Here is a 13,953-nt window from a genome sequence, read left to right on the forward strand (position 1 = left end):
GATTTTTCAAAATTAATACCTATTTTTTAATATAATTTTTCGATTTAAGAAATATAAAAATAAAAAAAAGTTCATCGAAGCTAGTCAACTGAAAAAACTTCTACTCTACAGAGTACAGAGTGACGAAGAAAGCACGGAGTAGGTGTCGAATCGAATCGGAATCGATGCTGCCCCTCCTCCTCCTCCTCCTCCCAGTGCCCCCCCTCCCCCACGCCTCCGCTGCCGGCCACATCTGCATCGTGGGCGCTGGCATCTCCGGCGCCTCCACCGCCTTCTTCCTCACCAACTACACCACCTCCCTCGCCCCAGGGTCTTTGACCGTCTTTGAGCGCCGTCCCAAGGTCGGCGGCCGCCTCGGCACCGTCGCCATCGCCGGCGACCACTTCGAGGCCGGAGGCTCCATCATCCACCCCCGCAACCTACACGCGCGCCGCTTCGCCGACCTCCTAGGCCTCGCCGTCAAAACTGGAGGCGACGACGACTGGCTAGGGATCTGGGATGGCCACCGATTCGTCTTCCACACGCTCCGCCCGCCACCGCCCGGCAGCTCCTGGTGGCGCCGCAAGCTGCACGGATTCCTCAACTCGCTGCTGCTGCTCAAGCGATATGGCCTCTCCCTGCTCAAGATGGACAGATTTGTCCAGGTTAGTAATTCTTCTTCCTCGCAGCTCTGCTACTCTCCTCTATCTTCTACTATACCCTACTCCTACGTGTCAAGGTTGCATGCATTTTTTAATAGATATCCAAGGCCAAAGGCCACCAACTTTCTTTATTCACAAATAAAATTGATAATGGTAGGCACCATCCTATTCCTATGCCAATTCATATGGTAGCAAATTGCACAATTCATCATGCCTGCTCTGCTAGAAAGAATTACCAGCCCCTCGATTGAGTTGTTTAACAAGCAACTTGGTCAGGTCTGCTAATCAGTTACATATTGCTATGCAGGAAATGCTGCAAAGATTTACGCTTTTCTACAATGGATTCGAATCTCGCCCTGTGTTTGGCACAGTTGAAGAGATGCTGAAATGGACGGGCCTCTATGGGCTCACACACAGGACCCTCGAGGAGGAGCTGATCGATGCCGGCCTCAACTCGCATACTATATCGGAACTCGTCACTGTATGATTCTTCTCAATTTCTTGTCTTCCCTCATCTCAGTTGGTTCATAACCCACAGTTATATTGGCAGATAAGGATATTTTAATTCTAGCTGTCCTAGGCTTCCATAATTTGTGCATTGTGTGGAATTTGAGCTAAGCCTCCTTTGTAGTTGATAGTAGTCTTGCATTTTCTTCTCGAATGCATAGTATTTTGCTAGAGGCAAATCTCTTAGCATCTCCCATATGGTTTAGATCAGTGTTTCCCGCCTTGAACAAGACCACTTTTTCACGAATGATATTCATGGTATTACAATTCACTACTCTACGGTCTTTATAGATATGATACTAATTGCCTCATGCTTTCTGCTGGAAGGTGTATCATGTATTGTTACTAGAAAATCTCAATTTATCTAATTTCCCCCTAAACTTCTTTTTTTTATTCTGATAGGCATGATCAGTGCTTTTCTGTCCCTATCCTTGGCAGGTGATAACAAGGATCAACTATGGCCAAAGCGTGCGTATAAGTGGCCTCGCAGGTGCTGTGTCTTTAGCTGGCTCTGAGTCAGGATTATGGGCTGTCAAAGGAGGCAACTGGCAGCTAGCTGCCGGATTGCTAAAGATCTCTAACGCCACCTTGCATCTCCAAGAAGGCATAGACTCAATCACTGATGCCGGGGATTATTATGTTCTGAAATCGAACATAGGGAATGAATACAACTGTACAGTGACAGTGGTGGCAACACCTCTTGACGAGGTGAACATTACATTTAGCCCTCCAATCTCCATTCCACCGAGGAAGATGCAGCATACACATGCAACCTTTGTCAGGGGCCTCTTGAACCCTGTAAGTGTTGGTGTACCAATTTATCATCGTTAACAAACACTGAGATTTTCGTCATTTTTGTAGTTCCTGACATGAACAGAGCAACACTCTAACAAACAGACATGAACAGAGCAACATACATAAGCAGCAACAACCGATAGGATGTTAACTTGTTATTGATGAAAGCCTGTTATACTCTTCTAGTCTTCCTTGGTTAGGACGACTGACGAGAAGTCACTTGTGTTTGCTGTTTGTTACGGTTGCAGCGGTATTTCGGTGTAAGCTCAGTGTCAGATATTCCAGAGCTGATAGGTACCATGGAGCTCCCTGGTATCCCTTTCTCAAGTATCTCAGTTCTGAAGAAGTACAGCGAAGATGACATGACCTATAAGGTGTTCTCGCGTGCGAAGCTGGATGATGGCTTGCTGGATCAGATCTTCAGGTAAGAGTTGATTTGATAAGGGTTGTTATTGTTGTATTTGTGGGTGGCAATACAAAACTATATATGCAACTGATGGGCCTGATTCAATGAGGAGCAGCGCAAGGAAAGAGACGATTCGGATAAACTGGGCTGCTTACCCACACTACAAAGCCCCAGAAGTTTTTGCTCCGATAGTGTTGGATGGGAAGCAGCTGTACTACGTGAACACCTTTGAGAGCGCAGCAAGCGCCATTGAGACAGGCGCTGTGGCAGCGGAGAACGTGGCTCGGCTCATCATTGCGAGGCAAAGAGGAGCCGAGTCTGCTGCTCCTCATATCAAATCATTCGCTGAGGAGGAGGAGGAGGAAGAGGAAGGATCCTGGCGTCGGCATGTAGACCTGTGAAGCTGATCTCCGAGGATCACGGGGTTCATGTCCTTGGCATTTCGGATGTTTGGTTTGGTTCCATGTAGATGCATACATTTGGTTTGGTGGGCTCTTAACGTTTTTCTTCTGAATTAAAGAGTGGCGTCTTTTCTCCTTATGGTGCTCGTCAGAAAGCATGGATGGAGACTCTGTAACAACATATGTGATGTTTGAAGTTTCGGACTTCTTTTAGCTTGTTAGACTTCATTTTATTCAGATTTCCGCCCCTCAACTATGTGTTGTAGCTTTGTAATAAGTTAAATCTGACTGTACGATCGAACAGGTGTGCGTGTGTGTGTTTTCTTTTATCTAGGCATAACGATAAAAGATACATTGGAAGATTCTAGATTTTTAGTGTGCGAGTATGTATATCTTATTTATTGTGTATGCATGTGCATACCTTATGTTGCGTCTAGGATTCATCCTAGAGCAACTAGGGGATAAACCCCCAGTGGTGGCGGTCTCTATGTGTGTTTTGATAGGATAGAGCGTGTGTTTTTTATTTTTATATTTTTTATTTCAAAATTTACAAATATATGTCAGTTTTTAAAATTTACAAATCTATACTCTACTACCTGTGCAGTGGGCGAGAACCTATCGCCTATTTAACAAATATAATAGTGTCGCTGCGACGCGGGGCTGCAGCGACACAGCGGGATAGGCCGGGGCGAGGTATTTATATGATGTAGAATGTTAGGGTTTGAAAATGAGATATTTATATGACGGATATACAAGTTTTATGGGTAAATATATGTTTTACCCATATTCGTATCCGTTTACCCGTCAAGTAGTATTTTTTACTCACGAACATACTTGTGGGTATCATTTGCTACCCATATCTTACCTTATTCGAATATTTATCCATAAGTAAACGGATAATCGGGATAAATTACCATCCCTAATCGTAACATTAGCCCTCCTATGTAAACTATGCATTCACCTTCTGCGCTGTGTGCTCCCCAGTCAGTCATAGTCCACAACCCCAAGGTCCAATTATTCGCTCACCTACAATTTACTAAACCAACAGCCTCAATCTCATCGCATTGTTATTCTTTGACCTAATTAACGCGTTATCTATTACCCAATTAATTCTCCATGCCATCTTCCAGGTTACATACTGGCAGTCTATTGGGGATATAGTGTTTTTCAAAGTGCCCACGGCATTACATGCATGCCTTTTTCTTCCTCCTTCCGTTTGTTTACTAGTTCCTTGCTTTGTTTCCAGTCTCACAATGTGCAGCTTTGAGTTTCAGAATTGTGGTGTCAGTAAGGATGTTGTCTTTATTAAGAGGATATTGGCCACACCTGGAGATTTCATTGAGGTAAACTGCATCACTGTCATTTATTCCAGCCAATATGGTCATACCAAGACGCGCGGAGATTTATTCACCAAGTGTAGTCACCCAACGTCCTCTTATGCCGACCATTTTATAGGTTCGACAAGGGCAGCTTATTGTAAATGGTGTTGCACAAAAGGAGCATTATATAGCAGCACAAGCGTCATACACAATGGAAGCAATGGTTTGTGCATATCTTTACTCAGTGAGCATTCTCCTTGAACAACATTGAGTTGTTATTGCCAGGTCCAGAGATATTAAAATGCTGTTAACACAAGGGTCAACAGATATGATGAGAGAATTTTCATTCACTACAAGAAGATGACAAAAGCTCCATGTTGTTGACTTGCTGAGTGCCTTGTACTGAACGGGCCTCAGATGGTGGATGGTCTCTTCCTTCCATTTTCCTTAACTGCTGCGTGCCTGAATCCTCTACTGAAATGATGCATCCTCCTGCAGCGCCTCCCTAAGGCCATGTCTTTGTCATGGGTGATAACCGTAATAACAGCTGTGATTCTCGTGCCTGGTAAGAAACACACTCACTTCCTGCACAAGCTCAAATCACAACTGATTGTTAAGCTTGAGATATTACCCTAGACTGCTTCAATTGTTGAGAAAAATCTCTTGCTAAGCATCTTAACTGTGCGCTCTTGCTCCTATGCTGCTTTGGAGATGCAATCCAATTTGACTATAGATAGCATGCCGTGATTAGCATCGACACTATATTAGGAGAATGGTTTCCTAGATGCTAGGACTTCAAGAGTAGTGTTTGCTATTGCCAGAATGTGTCAAATTGATTTTGTATGGCTGTTTTGCAGTTGTTTTTGTAGCCATTATTTGGGAACTAATAGTGATAATATTTGTGGTGTTTGTGGTAACAGGGGACCTCTTCCTATTGGCAACATCGTTGGAAGATACATGACGTCCTTTATAAGATCCTCTTTCCAGTAACTGAGGTGAATAGGCGTCACTCATGACCTCCAGTAGCAAACACCCTGATGATTGATGTTGCTTGATATGATGATGTCGAGCATTATTTGTCCGACTTGTGTGACAACTTGGTTTTCAGTATGCTGTAACATTGTTGTAGTATGTGATCGCATTTCTCCCCTGCCGCTGTATGCAAGTACCCTCAGGCTGTCATGTGTTGAGCCTACCTGTTGCTGTGTAGAACCTGCAGAATATATGTAAAAGTTGGAAGAGGTTACCTTAGGTGACCGAAGCTTATCGGTAATGCCTATCGCATGCTTGAATGCAATATGCATCAGAAGGTTGGAAATGAATCGATTGTGGTGGTTGCCTCTTCTGTAAATCATATATGTGTCGATCCCTGCATTGCTTGTGCACCACCTGTTTGCATATAGCTAGTTCTATTGGCGATACAGTTGGTATGATTTTCCCATCTTTATTGCATGCATATAGCTAAGGCTTGCATTTGGTGCAAGCGATCACTTATTTCTGTTTGCAATGATGGAGTGGGTTCAACCGGTGTATGACTTACAGGGGACAACACAACAGACTACTCGTCAGTTTATTTCAAGCATCCTGCTCCTGTCCTGCGTGATCAAATGAGTATCCAATTATCCAGTAGAGGAGATCGCACAACACCGCACCGCTAATAGCTTAACAGCACTCTCACTCCAGTGCTAACCAAAGAGCAGTTAAGCTCATGTATGCTGTGCAAACATACAAATCTGCTCATGTATATGTGCCCTAGACTAGAGAACTTGTGTAAATTAATGTTCAGCCAGCATCAATATGGTGACCGGAATGATTCTGACGATCTAAGAGGAATTCCTTCACCATCTTCGTCTGTTTACTTGGAGAACCGCACTGACGAAGACATCAGAAGACGGAACGAAGATGAAGCTGAAAGCCCTACAGTGACGCATGAAGAAAAATAAATTAATATGGTTTCTGAACACGCAACCTATCACAAAAGCAAGAAGAAAAAAATGTCAGCATGACGAGAAATTCATAGCACCATCAGCCATGTCTTTTGTTTTATGAAGAAGAAATGTTCCCAAAAGGATCGTAACAAAGCCACACATCTCTGTCGCAATTTGTGTAGGATTTTACCTGTCCCAGTCCTGCACATAGATGCATAAAAAACCAACAGCTTTTCATCTTCTGACTAGATGCATTTGCAGAGTATGCCTGAAGCTCAAGCTCATGCTATACAAATGAAACTCATGGATCTCCGTTTGTAATTGGGTAGGAAACCTAGCTGAATCATTCTTGGGGACTGGAACTGTTTCCTTGGTCAAATTTGAGAACAAAAGCAGCAAACAGAAACGATAAACTAAAGCAATTGAAACAACATACCTTGAACATGATGACACTAGCCAAGATGGTTAACGATGTGAACATGGTATAATAAATGGGTGATACAACTGCTGTGTTAAATGTGTCAAGGGCCTGCACTCCGGGAGAAAAGAAATTACGGTCACCATTTGTTTAGGGAAAAAATGCTTCATTGGTCATGCAAGTAAATTTGGTGTCATTATGATGTTATGATTTGCTGGTAAGAACAAAGCAGCATTCAGGAAATTACTTTCAGCTTATACAATGCTAATTAAAGCTTCATCATCATATCTCATTGAATCATATCTCCAATAATGCAAAAGTCTCACTTAATTTCCCCTAGGGATCAAATATATTGGAAATTTTGGACATTTTGAGGCACTACTAGTCCTGGTGGATTCGAGGAGTAAATAATTAAATCATATGCCATTTACTTATTTTCCCAATCACCTCTTTTTAGGCCTGGTAAACTTTTAGAGTTGTCATCACCCCACTAGTACGCTGGCATATATCATGTAAGGAGGGAAAATACCACTTTGGTTCAGAGTGAGGAAATAAGAATACCTTGTTCAAGTAGTTCATTTGTGTAATGACACATGAGATAACAACCAGAGTAAAAGCCCATGTCTGTGGATATATGAGTTGGTTCATTCCAGAAAAGGTCAGCTTCAAAGCTATACGAAGAGCTTTTACGCTCATGACCTGCATAGTTCAACAAGCACCTTTGTAAAAGGTACACAACTAGAGACAATAAATACTGGATAAATCAAGAGAGAACATACCGAGATGGAACCTACAAGAGAGCAAACACCTATATAGACCATGACATGTGTTTGACCATAAAGTGGGACAAACTGGTAAACAAGTATGGCAACTATAGCAATTACCAGTGCTACATAACACATGAAGGCTGAAAAACAACATCAAGTGGTTAGGACTTGGTGTGGTGCTATTTATAAAGAACAATAAGTGCCACTTCAAGAAACATTAGGAAATTGGGCAGATAGAGAACAATGTAATAGCAAATACCTGGTTCAGTAGCCAGATCCCACACTTCCTGTCACCGACTCAATTTCACGTTCCAGTGGGGCATGAAGGACAATTGTGGTGGATCCCACAACACATAGGACACAACCAAGAATGCCGAATATGTGCAGCTTCTCCCGCAGCATTACATGTGCAAGCACAGCACTGCAGAACAGAAGGTAGCTACAAATTAGTGACGAATCAGAAAAAATTTCAGCAAGGCAAAGTATACAGTATCGCGACTCAAATTCGTGCCTGATAATAATGCTAAGAGCGCCAAGAGGAGTGACCAAAATAGCTGGAGCAAATGCATAAGCTGCAAAATTTGCAACTTCCCCAACAATCACTGCAAAAGAATTTCCAAAAGAGAAAGGTAACAAGCTATCTGTTAGAATGAAACAAAAAATAGAGAATAAAAGTAAAGTAAAACTGAGAACAGCGCTTACTTGTTATCATGCCAACCCACCAAAGAGGCTCATACAAATAAGAATAACCACCAACCCCTTTCATAACATGGAACATTAATACACATGTATCATACCACCAGGGAAACACACAGACACCACGGTCCACAAAAGTCATATAAATAAACTGAGCAGGAGCTCACGAAAACAACAACAGAAGGCTGAAAATTGGGATATCAACTCATGAGAGGGAGATGCAACATGACATAATTATCTCTGTCAGGAATACATGCCAATATAACATTCAGCGCAGGGCCCAGGCAAGCGGTAAATCGTCTCAATTCTGGATATACTAGCAAATCAGAGGGATCAGGTCGGTGAGTATTAGTCACTGTAGCATTTATGTTAGATCCCCCACAATTTAGCTGTAATGCAATTTTTAGTCAACCAACAAGTCAGGTCGTTAGGGATACATTAGTCATTTTGATGTTGTAAATCAGTAATAAGCTATAATCAGCTGCCGCATTTTGTTAGGAACATCACTGCCGCCACTGAACTCCAACTATTAGGATTGTTACCTAAACAATGACATGAAAAATAAGTAGCGCACCAATGGCGAATCGAAATTGCAAGGCATTCGCATGAATAAGGGTCACAGGGGTGATTAGGCTGATGCGTCCCCAATTGCTCGTCCATTCTATGATGACACATATAATGAATAGAAGAAAGGCACGGACAGGGGAAGTAGAATGGGTACCGGCCCTGACACCGGAGGAGGCGGCCTTCTCGAGGCCCTTCTTGATGATGAAGCTGGCGCCGATGAAGAGGCTGGAGGAGAGCACGAGGACCAGGCCCTTGATGTTGTCCGCCGACATGCCTGTGTACCACCACCCCCCAGCCGAGGAGGAGGAGGCGAAGGCGGTCGAGGCTAGGCACCCTACGAAGGGAATATGATCACCTCGCCTCACCGCGAGGAGGATTGGGTTGGCGGTGCCCTAGGTGGCATCAGGAGGTAGGTGCGTCTGTCGGCTTCTCTCTGACCTCACCGGAGCGCCTGGCCTCACTGGGGAGGGGTGGCGTGGCGAGATGGGTGAATTTTCTTTGCAGTTTTTGCTTTTAATTCCAAAAATACGTGTCGAGTTGTTCTTTGTTCCATGTTCTGCCTTTTATATAAGGGGCAATTTGCTGGGTTCGGAGTGAGGATGACATGTGGGTCCTAGATCCATATGTCATCCTCGTAGCCGATAGTATTTTTCAATACAAACACTTTTACGATAGTATTCACTTAATTTTACCTTTATATAATAGGTAAATTCCTCATCTACCCCAGATTTGGGTGTCAATGACATATGGGCCCATGCCAGAACTAATTGAATTGTTGAAAAACATATATGGAGTATATGCTACCCTTTAATCATCAGCCAGCCCTTCAACAACTCGTTCCATTCTCTTGTTCAATTTCAATTAAGACCAGAGATTAACACATTGTACATGCATATACGACAAGAGAAATAGCCTGTCTTCAACCTGGAGCAGTATTACAGCTTGCTACGGTCCGCACCGGGATTCAGAGTTTACTAGATGCACCGAGATACTTGGAGTGGCGAGCTTGAGCAATGATTTTGCCGGATTTCTTCTTCAGTTCCACAACAGCCACTCCTACCGCCTTCCCAGCACGCAGAACCTTTGCCTCGATATCAATCTCTTCCTGCAAATTAGATGCCAAAACACCTGCTCAAATCCAAGTAGGCATTCATCCACAACAATTCAATTTTCGAAATCAAGATAACTAAGTAGATCTGCGTGCTCTTGGATGCACTTAGAAAGGCAAAAGAAGAAAGAACTGAACAAACACAACCTGGCTATAGCACTGGGATATTGTTAATGATACATGGATAAAGATAGTTCTTATCAGAAAGTTGAATAGCGATGATGAAACCCAATGATTTGCCGAGTAAAGAAAGGCTTAAGCAGAGCCCATACTTGAGTGCTTGACGCAGCAATGGCAAGAAAAAGTGCTAACTCACAACAGTGTGACTTAACAATCTTGGTTGTTGCTGTCAAGTGTGAATATAAGAGCACTAGGCTCAGTAACAGACAGGCACTTAACAATGCATGCATGCTTCACCAAAGAAGAGGCCATTCTGTTATTTACTAATTTTGCAATCATTCCACTATTCCAGTGGCAATGGCAACATCTAGATCAAGATATAGCTCATTTGACTGACTGTACATAATGTCCATAACTATCAATCCAAAGATGACAGCGCAAGAAATGTGCTGATTTTGAAATGCCAGCAAGGCCAAATGAATGGTATCAAGCTTGTAACACTATCATATCATAGCTGCAAGTCGTTGTACTAGCCTGTAAGCTGCAGATAAGATAATGGTAGCCATGTCATGTAAACGAGACAAATTGGACCAGTAGGCGTTAGTTGATGTAAATAGCTCCAGATACTAGTAACTAACCATGTCCAAAATTTGGTCTGATAATGATATGATACCCTGTCAGCTGTTAAAAAGGATCAATCAAACGTGCTGAATTTCATCTATTAGAGGTAGCATGCCATGAGGGAGGCGATCAAGAAAGGTAATGGTTTGTTCACGAGCATTTCTTGAGGCAGAGAGTATCCAGGACATACAGTAGAGTTATAAAGAGAGGAAGGAAGCTCAGTTGACTGACATCGGGGAAGGCGGCATCCAAGTAGGAGATGTTCATCTCGAGGGGTGAGCCCTTGGTGCGGAGGCCGGCAGTGCAGAAGGCGGCGGAGGCAACCAAATCAACGAGGGAGGCAGTTGCGCCGCCGTGCAGGAAGCCGCCCGAGTTCTGCAGTTAAGGAATCACTCAACTACCACCAGGAAACAACCTGAGCTGATAGAGGTGGAAGAGGGAGGGAGAGAGAGACGGTCGCTCACGAGTAGCCTGGAGGGGACGGTGAAGTGGCAGAGGAGGGTGCCGGGGCGGGCGGCCTGGACGCGGATGCCCCTGAGGACGAAGGCGTCGTAGAACCCCCCCTCCGCCTCTGTGGGATTGGTGCTTGTGGGCAGCGCCGCCTCCTCCAGCAGCCGCCGCGCCGTCTCCAACGACTTGTTCCCGCTGTCCGAGCTGGAGGAGCCCATTCCGAGCTGGCCTTTGCCGCTGAACAATCAAATCAAAGCGACTCACGATCGATCTGGTCCCCTGCGCTCTCCTCCCCTCCCCTCCCCTCCCCTTCCCTTTTCGCTGCGGCTTGAGAGAGAGAGAGAGAGAGAGACGCTTTCAAAGGCGTCGTTACGCTTTCAAAGACGACTTACGTATTAGGTAGGGGAGGGGAGGGGAGGGGAGGGGACGTCTCTCTCTTCTCCTCGCTCGGGGCCGGCAGATGCCGATGCCGAGCCGATGATTGAGATGGCGGCGGTGATAAAGATGGCCGCCGTCTTCGGCGAGGCCAAGCCGGAGAATGACGACGACGACACTCTTCCGCGCCGCCCCGTGCTCTTCCACGCCCACGCAGAGGAGCAGGGGCCCCTCCGCGTCGTCGCCACCGACCTCCACTCCCTCGCCTGGCACCGCTCCCTCGCCCTCCCCGACCTTCACGACCTCGTACGTCGTGAGCTTACCTCCTCCTCCATTCGATGCTGCTTACTAGTAGTAGGACCGGAACCAACTGGACAATCTCTTACTAGTAACAGCACAATCTCTTGCACTCCTCCTAATTTGTATCTTCTTGTCTTATGTGTTGGGATCCATCGTTGCGCTGCGTGCAAATCCAAAGCGAGATGATGTTGGCATCGCTGGCTCCTGGCCCGACTTCCTCGACTACCTCTATTCTTCCTTGTCTACTTCTGGCCAAGTCAAGCTCCTCTTCCCTGCCGGCCCACAACATCGCAGCTCCGGTATCCTCTTCACTCGGCCTTCTCCTCCTTAGTCTTAAGCTAGCAACCTCAACAATGACGCCTTCACCTACCTTACCTATACAATATGTTATATACTATGCAGGTTTTGATTGTGTTAAGCTTGTGTCTACAAAGGCAAAGGGGTTGCCTCGCATCACTATCTCCCTCGATAGAGTTGCTGCCTCTGAGCTCAGTGATGTCATAGCTGAGTTCTCGCTTGCACTTTATGCGGCTCACAAAACTACGCAGGAACAGGTGGCCACAGGTTGTTGTTGTTGTTGTCACTTGCAGTCTTTTTAAGCCCACTTGTTTTTTCTGTACCTTCATTTTTCAATGCAACAAGGAAATTTTATTGCTCATCTTTATTCCCAATTCTGTTTTCCTTCTTTTGCAGAACAAGAACGAGTGTCACAGCTCAAGGAAAGTCTATCATCTGAAAGAGTAGGTTATCCCCTGATCTCCACTGATATTAGTAGCTACTAGTGCTCTTGCTGCTGCTACTGCTACCTGCTGCTTGCTGAATATAGCTGGGTAAATGAATCAAAGATATCTTACTTGATCAGTTATTCACTTAATCTATATATTTGCCTGTCAGAATGTCAAACAGTTTACCAATCTAGGTTGATGTAGAATATCAAACAGTTTTTGTTGGCGTAAAACTTGATAGTCCTATCTTCAGTAGTCCATTATTTTCCTGAAAGTCTTCACGTCATGAAAGCTCCAACATCTTGGTTTTATGTGTTGGCCTAGCATGACAGTTGATCCAGATGTCATTGAGATTCATTGCCATTTGTTTCCTTCTTGCAGTTTTCTTTGAATTATGAGCTTTTTTTTTGTAACGTCAAAGAACTTCATATGTAGTATTCTTTTGTTTAATAGATGGATATTCAGAATGTATTATGATGATGTTTGTATTCATGGAAGCATTTATTGTTTCATTTCACAGGAAAAGAACGAAGTAATGCAAAAACAACTTGAAGCGCTTTCTTTCCTAAACAAAAGAAAGGCAACAAAGCCAAAGCTGGTGGCTGATCAGGTTCCAAGTGTATCTGGTGTGCCTCCAGACTCTGATCAAGCTATTGTTCCTGTGCAGCAGCAAACATCAGGTGACAATGCTTCTTGATGAATAGTTGCAAGTAAAAAAGAACCTAAAACTCTGTCAGCTAACGAAGTTGTAAACCTGCAGCGGCTTCACCTAGCAAAGTGCCTCCTGTTAAAGCCACGAAGCGGGTAGCCCCTGTGTCTCGGAGGTTGCACACAATCCTTGAAACTCTACTTTTATGTGAACGGAAGTTAAATATATCTGGTTGTAGGTTGGTACTGATGTTTGCTCTTCTTTTTTAGGGCAAGAGTACGAGGAGCTTTGTTGCAAGATACTGAAGAAAATGATGATGATGAATAGTTTAGATATTGCTGACTTACTGGCATCGATTAAATTTGTCGTAGTGTAAACCAATTACATTTTGGTGTGTGGTGAAATGATTAGTTTTGTGGCTGTTTGACTTGTGTCAAACTTGTGTAATCAAACTAAATGCAGCTCATGGTGTAGTAAGATATAAGGAATTGTTTTCCACTTTTCCCTAACATATTGTGCCTTTCCTACTCAACCATGATTCTGCTCTGCATGACCTTAGTGTGCTTATCATTACACATCTATTAGCTGATTTAGTAAAGTTCTTTGCTAATTAAGTTGTGTATTGGAGATGGTAAATTTTTATTAAAGATACTTAGAGCCATACTTCTCACCTTTCTTGGTTGTTTTTTGGGTTATCTGATTTACTAGTTTAATTCCTTGCAGAGTCTGTATGTGTAGAATTGTAGACACCAGAGCTGTTTGTGAGAGAGGGCTAAATTGTGGTGAATAATTCATACATAAATACTAGAACTATGAACATTAAGGTATGTACAAACATCATTGATCTCCAGCCTCCAGTTTCCTACAGGCAGAAGTGACCACCGGCTACCTGTTTCACTTTGTACTTCCTGGAATTGAAGAACGGATAGCAGCCCATTGATTTCCTGCAAATTTGTAGATCGTCTTAAAGATGAAAAAAGAGGTATAGTAAAAGCAAATTCTTGTTGTTTTCTCTTTATATATCACTTGTCCTGATATTTTTTCCCTTTCTTATTTTCTATGTGGTTGTGCTTATGCATTTCCTTATCTCCTGTTATGTATGTGTTGTTAGATGAAATGTCCAGATTATTTTACAAGGATATGGTGGTTATGGACTAGAC

At 43.7% G+C, this 13,953-nt stretch overlaps 3 protein-coding genes and 1 pseudogene across 4 annotated transcripts; 2 read left to right on the forward strand and 2 right to left on the reverse strand.

The window, feature by feature from the left end:
• The first annotated feature begins 81 nt into the window (after nucleotides 1-81).
• Nucleotides 82-3,133, forward strand: LOC133925349 (farnesylcysteine lyase). Its single transcript, XM_062371296.1, has 5 exons — nucleotides 82-644; nucleotides 949-1,122; nucleotides 1,587-1,946; nucleotides 2,192-2,367; nucleotides 2,465-3,133. The coding sequence occupies exons 1-5, from the start codon at nucleotides 165-167 to the stop codon at nucleotides 2,748-2,750; spliced, it is 1,476 nt and encodes a 491-aa protein (XP_062227280.1). The 5' UTR covers nucleotides 82-164; the 3' UTR covers nucleotides 2,751-3,133.
• A 2,491-nt stretch (nucleotides 3,134-5,624) lies between these two features.
• On the reverse strand, nucleotides 5,625-9,118 carry LOC133925352 (probable magnesium transporter NIPA4; annotated as a pseudogene).
• A 152-nt stretch (nucleotides 9,119-9,270) lies between these two features.
• Nucleotides 9,271-11,089, reverse strand: LOC133925351 (uncharacterized). 2 transcript variants are annotated; one of them, XM_062371299.1, is made up of 3 exons: nucleotides 10,759-11,082; nucleotides 10,526-10,669; nucleotides 9,271-9,550 (listed from the first exon to the last, which is right to left on the reverse strand). In XM_062371299.1, the coding sequence occupies exons 1-3, from the start codon at nucleotides 10,960-10,962 to the stop codon at nucleotides 9,410-9,412; spliced, it is 489 nt and encodes a 162-aa protein (XP_062227283.1). In that variant the 5' UTR covers nucleotides 10,963-11,082; the 3' UTR covers nucleotides 9,271-9,409. The 2 variants fall into 2 exon arrangements, with proteins under 2 accessions (XP_062227283.1, XP_062227284.1); XM_062371300.1 differs by having other exon boundaries at nucleotides 9,428-9,550; nucleotides 10,485-10,669; nucleotides 10,759-11,089.
• Nucleotides 11,090-11,157: 68 nt separating this feature from the next.
• Nucleotides 11,158-13,325, forward strand: LOC133925350 (uncharacterized). Its single transcript, XM_062371297.1, has 7 exons — nucleotides 11,158-11,425; nucleotides 11,598-11,718; nucleotides 11,822-11,983; nucleotides 12,113-12,159; nucleotides 12,665-12,824; nucleotides 12,905-12,968; nucleotides 13,063-13,325. The coding sequence occupies exons 1-7, from the start codon at nucleotides 11,222-11,224 to the stop codon at nucleotides 13,118-13,120; spliced, it is 816 nt and encodes a 271-aa protein (XP_062227281.1). The 5' UTR covers nucleotides 11,158-11,221; the 3' UTR covers nucleotides 13,121-13,325.
• The last annotated feature ends 628 nt before the right edge of the window (nucleotides 13,326-13,953 follow it).

This window comes from Phragmites australis, chromosome 7 (genome assembly GCF_958298935.1).
Source record: "Phragmites australis chromosome 7, lpPhrAust1.1, whole genome shotgun sequence".
NCBI lineage: Eukaryota > Viridiplantae > Streptophyta > Magnoliopsida > Poales > Poaceae > Phragmites > Phragmites australis.

Bases quoted from the DNA above. Each gene is read 5' to 3' on its own strand.
- LOC133925351 (XM_062371299.1), bottom strand. From the start codon at position 10,962: ATGGGCTCCTCCAGCTCGGACAGCGGGAACAAGTCGTTGGAGACGGCG. The intron at 10,670-10,758 runs GTGAGCGACCGT...CCTTAACTGCAG, and splicing joins CCGTCCCCTCCAGGCTACTC to AACTCGGGCGGCTTCCTGCA. The intron at 9,551-10,525 runs GTCAGTCAACTG...TCTAATTTGCAG, and splicing joins TGGATGCCGCCTTCCCCGAT to GAAGAGATTGATATCGAGGC.
- LOC133925349 (XM_062371296.1), top strand. From the start codon at position 165: ATGCTGCCCCTCCTCCTCCTCCTCCTCCCAGTGCCCCCCCTCCCCCAC. The intron at 645-948 runs GTTAGTAATTCT...ATTGCTATGCAG, and splicing joins AGATGGACAGATTTGTCCAG to GAAATGCTGCAAAGATTTAC. The intron at 1,947-2,191 runs GTAAGTGTTGGT...TTACGGTTGCAG, and splicing joins TCAGGGGCCTCTTGAACCCT to CGGTATTTCGGTGTAAGCTC.
- LOC133925350 (XM_062371297.1), top strand. From the start codon at position 11,222: ATGATTGAGATGGCGGCGGTGATAAAGATGGCCGCCGTCTTCGGCGAG. The intron at 12,825-12,904 runs GTGACAATGCTT...GTAAACCTGCAG, and splicing joins TGTGCAGCAGCAAACATCAG to CGGCTTCACCTAGCAAAGTG. The intron at 12,969-13,062 runs GTTGCACACAAT...CTTCTTTTTTAG, and splicing joins GTAGCCCCTGTGTCTCGGAG to GGCAAGAGTACGAGGAGCTT.